Below are 1,335 nucleotides of genomic sequence, written 5' to 3' on the forward strand. Positions count from 1 at the left end.
CTGCTTCCATGCCCCACTGCCCCCCACCTCCTTAGCTACTCTCCTCAGTTCTCACCCATCCAGCCCCACCAGGGCCCCCTGTCCCTGCAGCCCCACTGACAGCCAGCTCCCCTGCCCTGCTGAGCCCAGCACCCACAGATGCACTCCTCACCCCTTGCTCTAGCCCCTCCCACCCCATTCACCACCCCCCAGCCCCTCACCAGTGCTCTGGGCGGTTCCTTCCCCATCGGTGCCCGGCACCTCACTGTCTGGGACAGCTCCCAACTCCAGCTGGGAGTGGGGGCCCTCGTTCTTCAACTCTGGGTCAGGGGCTCTGGTGGGGGCTGGGCTCCAAGGCTCCCTGTTCTCTGGAAAGTGGGGGGGAAGTGGGGGAGAGAGGTCAGAAGTAGGATCCCCAAAGGAGAAGCCTGTGGCTGCCCAGACACTTGGGGCTTTGGTGGAGTGGTGCAGGACTGGGGCAAAGGGAAGGGAGGCTGTGGGTCCTCAGATGCCTGGACACCAGAGGGAAGTAGCCTGGGTTCCTCTGATGGGGCTTCTGACACCTGGGTTCTCCTGCAGGGATTATTGTGCTACTTGGGGGGGTGGAAGGGCAGCCACTGCCCAGATGCCTGGGTTCTGTCACAGAAAGGGACCCCACACCCTCACCCCAATTTGCCCATCACTCACCTGGCAGCAGGTCAGATCCCGGTGTGGCCATGTCGGGGCGTGGTGGGCTGCCAGTGGCACCCAGTCCCAGTGCTACAGAAGGAGAGAAAGAAGGATGGTCAGACAAGCAGAAACAGACCCCCACCCCACCCCACCAGCACTCACCGCTGTCCCACAGAGCTGTGAGGGAACCACCCCCAGGCCCCCCACAACCAATATCTCCCACTTCTCACCATGTCCACCACCTCCTGGGGGCAGGCTCAGCTGGGCAGGGGCCACATGGCACTGCCCTGGGGGGCACTGGGGCAAGTTCCGGGGGATCCTTCAGGGTCTGGGCTGCTCCTGGGGGAATAACTCTGAGAAGCAAAGGGAAGTGGGGTCCTTCCCATTTGGCAGGGAGTGCCCCCTTACCTACCGCTCCCCCCCGCTCCTGACATTCCCCAGCCCCTTCCCCTGCTTGGGGCTGCCACCTATGCCCCACCTCACTCCCTCCCAAATCCAATCCAAGATCTAAACCACCAGAACTCTGCCCATCCCTGATTGCCCCTCTAACTCCCTGCCCAGAACCCCTGCTTCTGCCCCCCACACACTCCATAACCAAGTCCTGGACCCATCCTGCCGCCCACCCTTCCTCCTTTCAGACCCCTCTGCTCTCCTCACACAAACCCTACAAGCTCCTAGCCCCCCAGC

General features: G+C 62.9%; 1 protein-coding gene across 2 annotated transcripts in view; it reads right to left on the bottom strand.

The window, feature by feature from the left end:
• The window catches only part of NR1H2 (nuclear receptor subfamily 1 group H member 2), a 6,724-nt gene extending 5,399 nt beyond the window's left edge, over nt 1-1,325 (bottom strand). For both annotated transcript variants that reach the window (XM_025195939.1, XM_006014889.3), the window contains exons 1-3: nt 879-1,325; nt 667-738; nt 201-347 (exon numbers count right to left, since the gene is read on the bottom strand). In XM_025195939.1, the coding sequence (XP_025051724.1) occupies nt 201-347; nt 667-697 (178 nt within the window). In that variant the 5' untranslated portion in view covers nt 698-738; nt 879-1,325. The remainder of the gene's footprint in view (nt 1-200; nt 348-666; nt 739-878) is intronic.
• Nucleotides 1,326-1,335: the final 10 nt, after the last annotated feature.

The sequence above is a fragment of the Alligator sinensis genome, unplaced genomic scaffold (genome assembly GCF_000455745.1).
Source record: "Alligator sinensis unplaced genomic scaffold, ASM45574v1 scaffold647_2, whole genome shotgun sequence".
NCBI lineage: Eukaryota > Metazoa > Chordata > Crocodylia > Alligatoridae > Alligator > Alligator sinensis.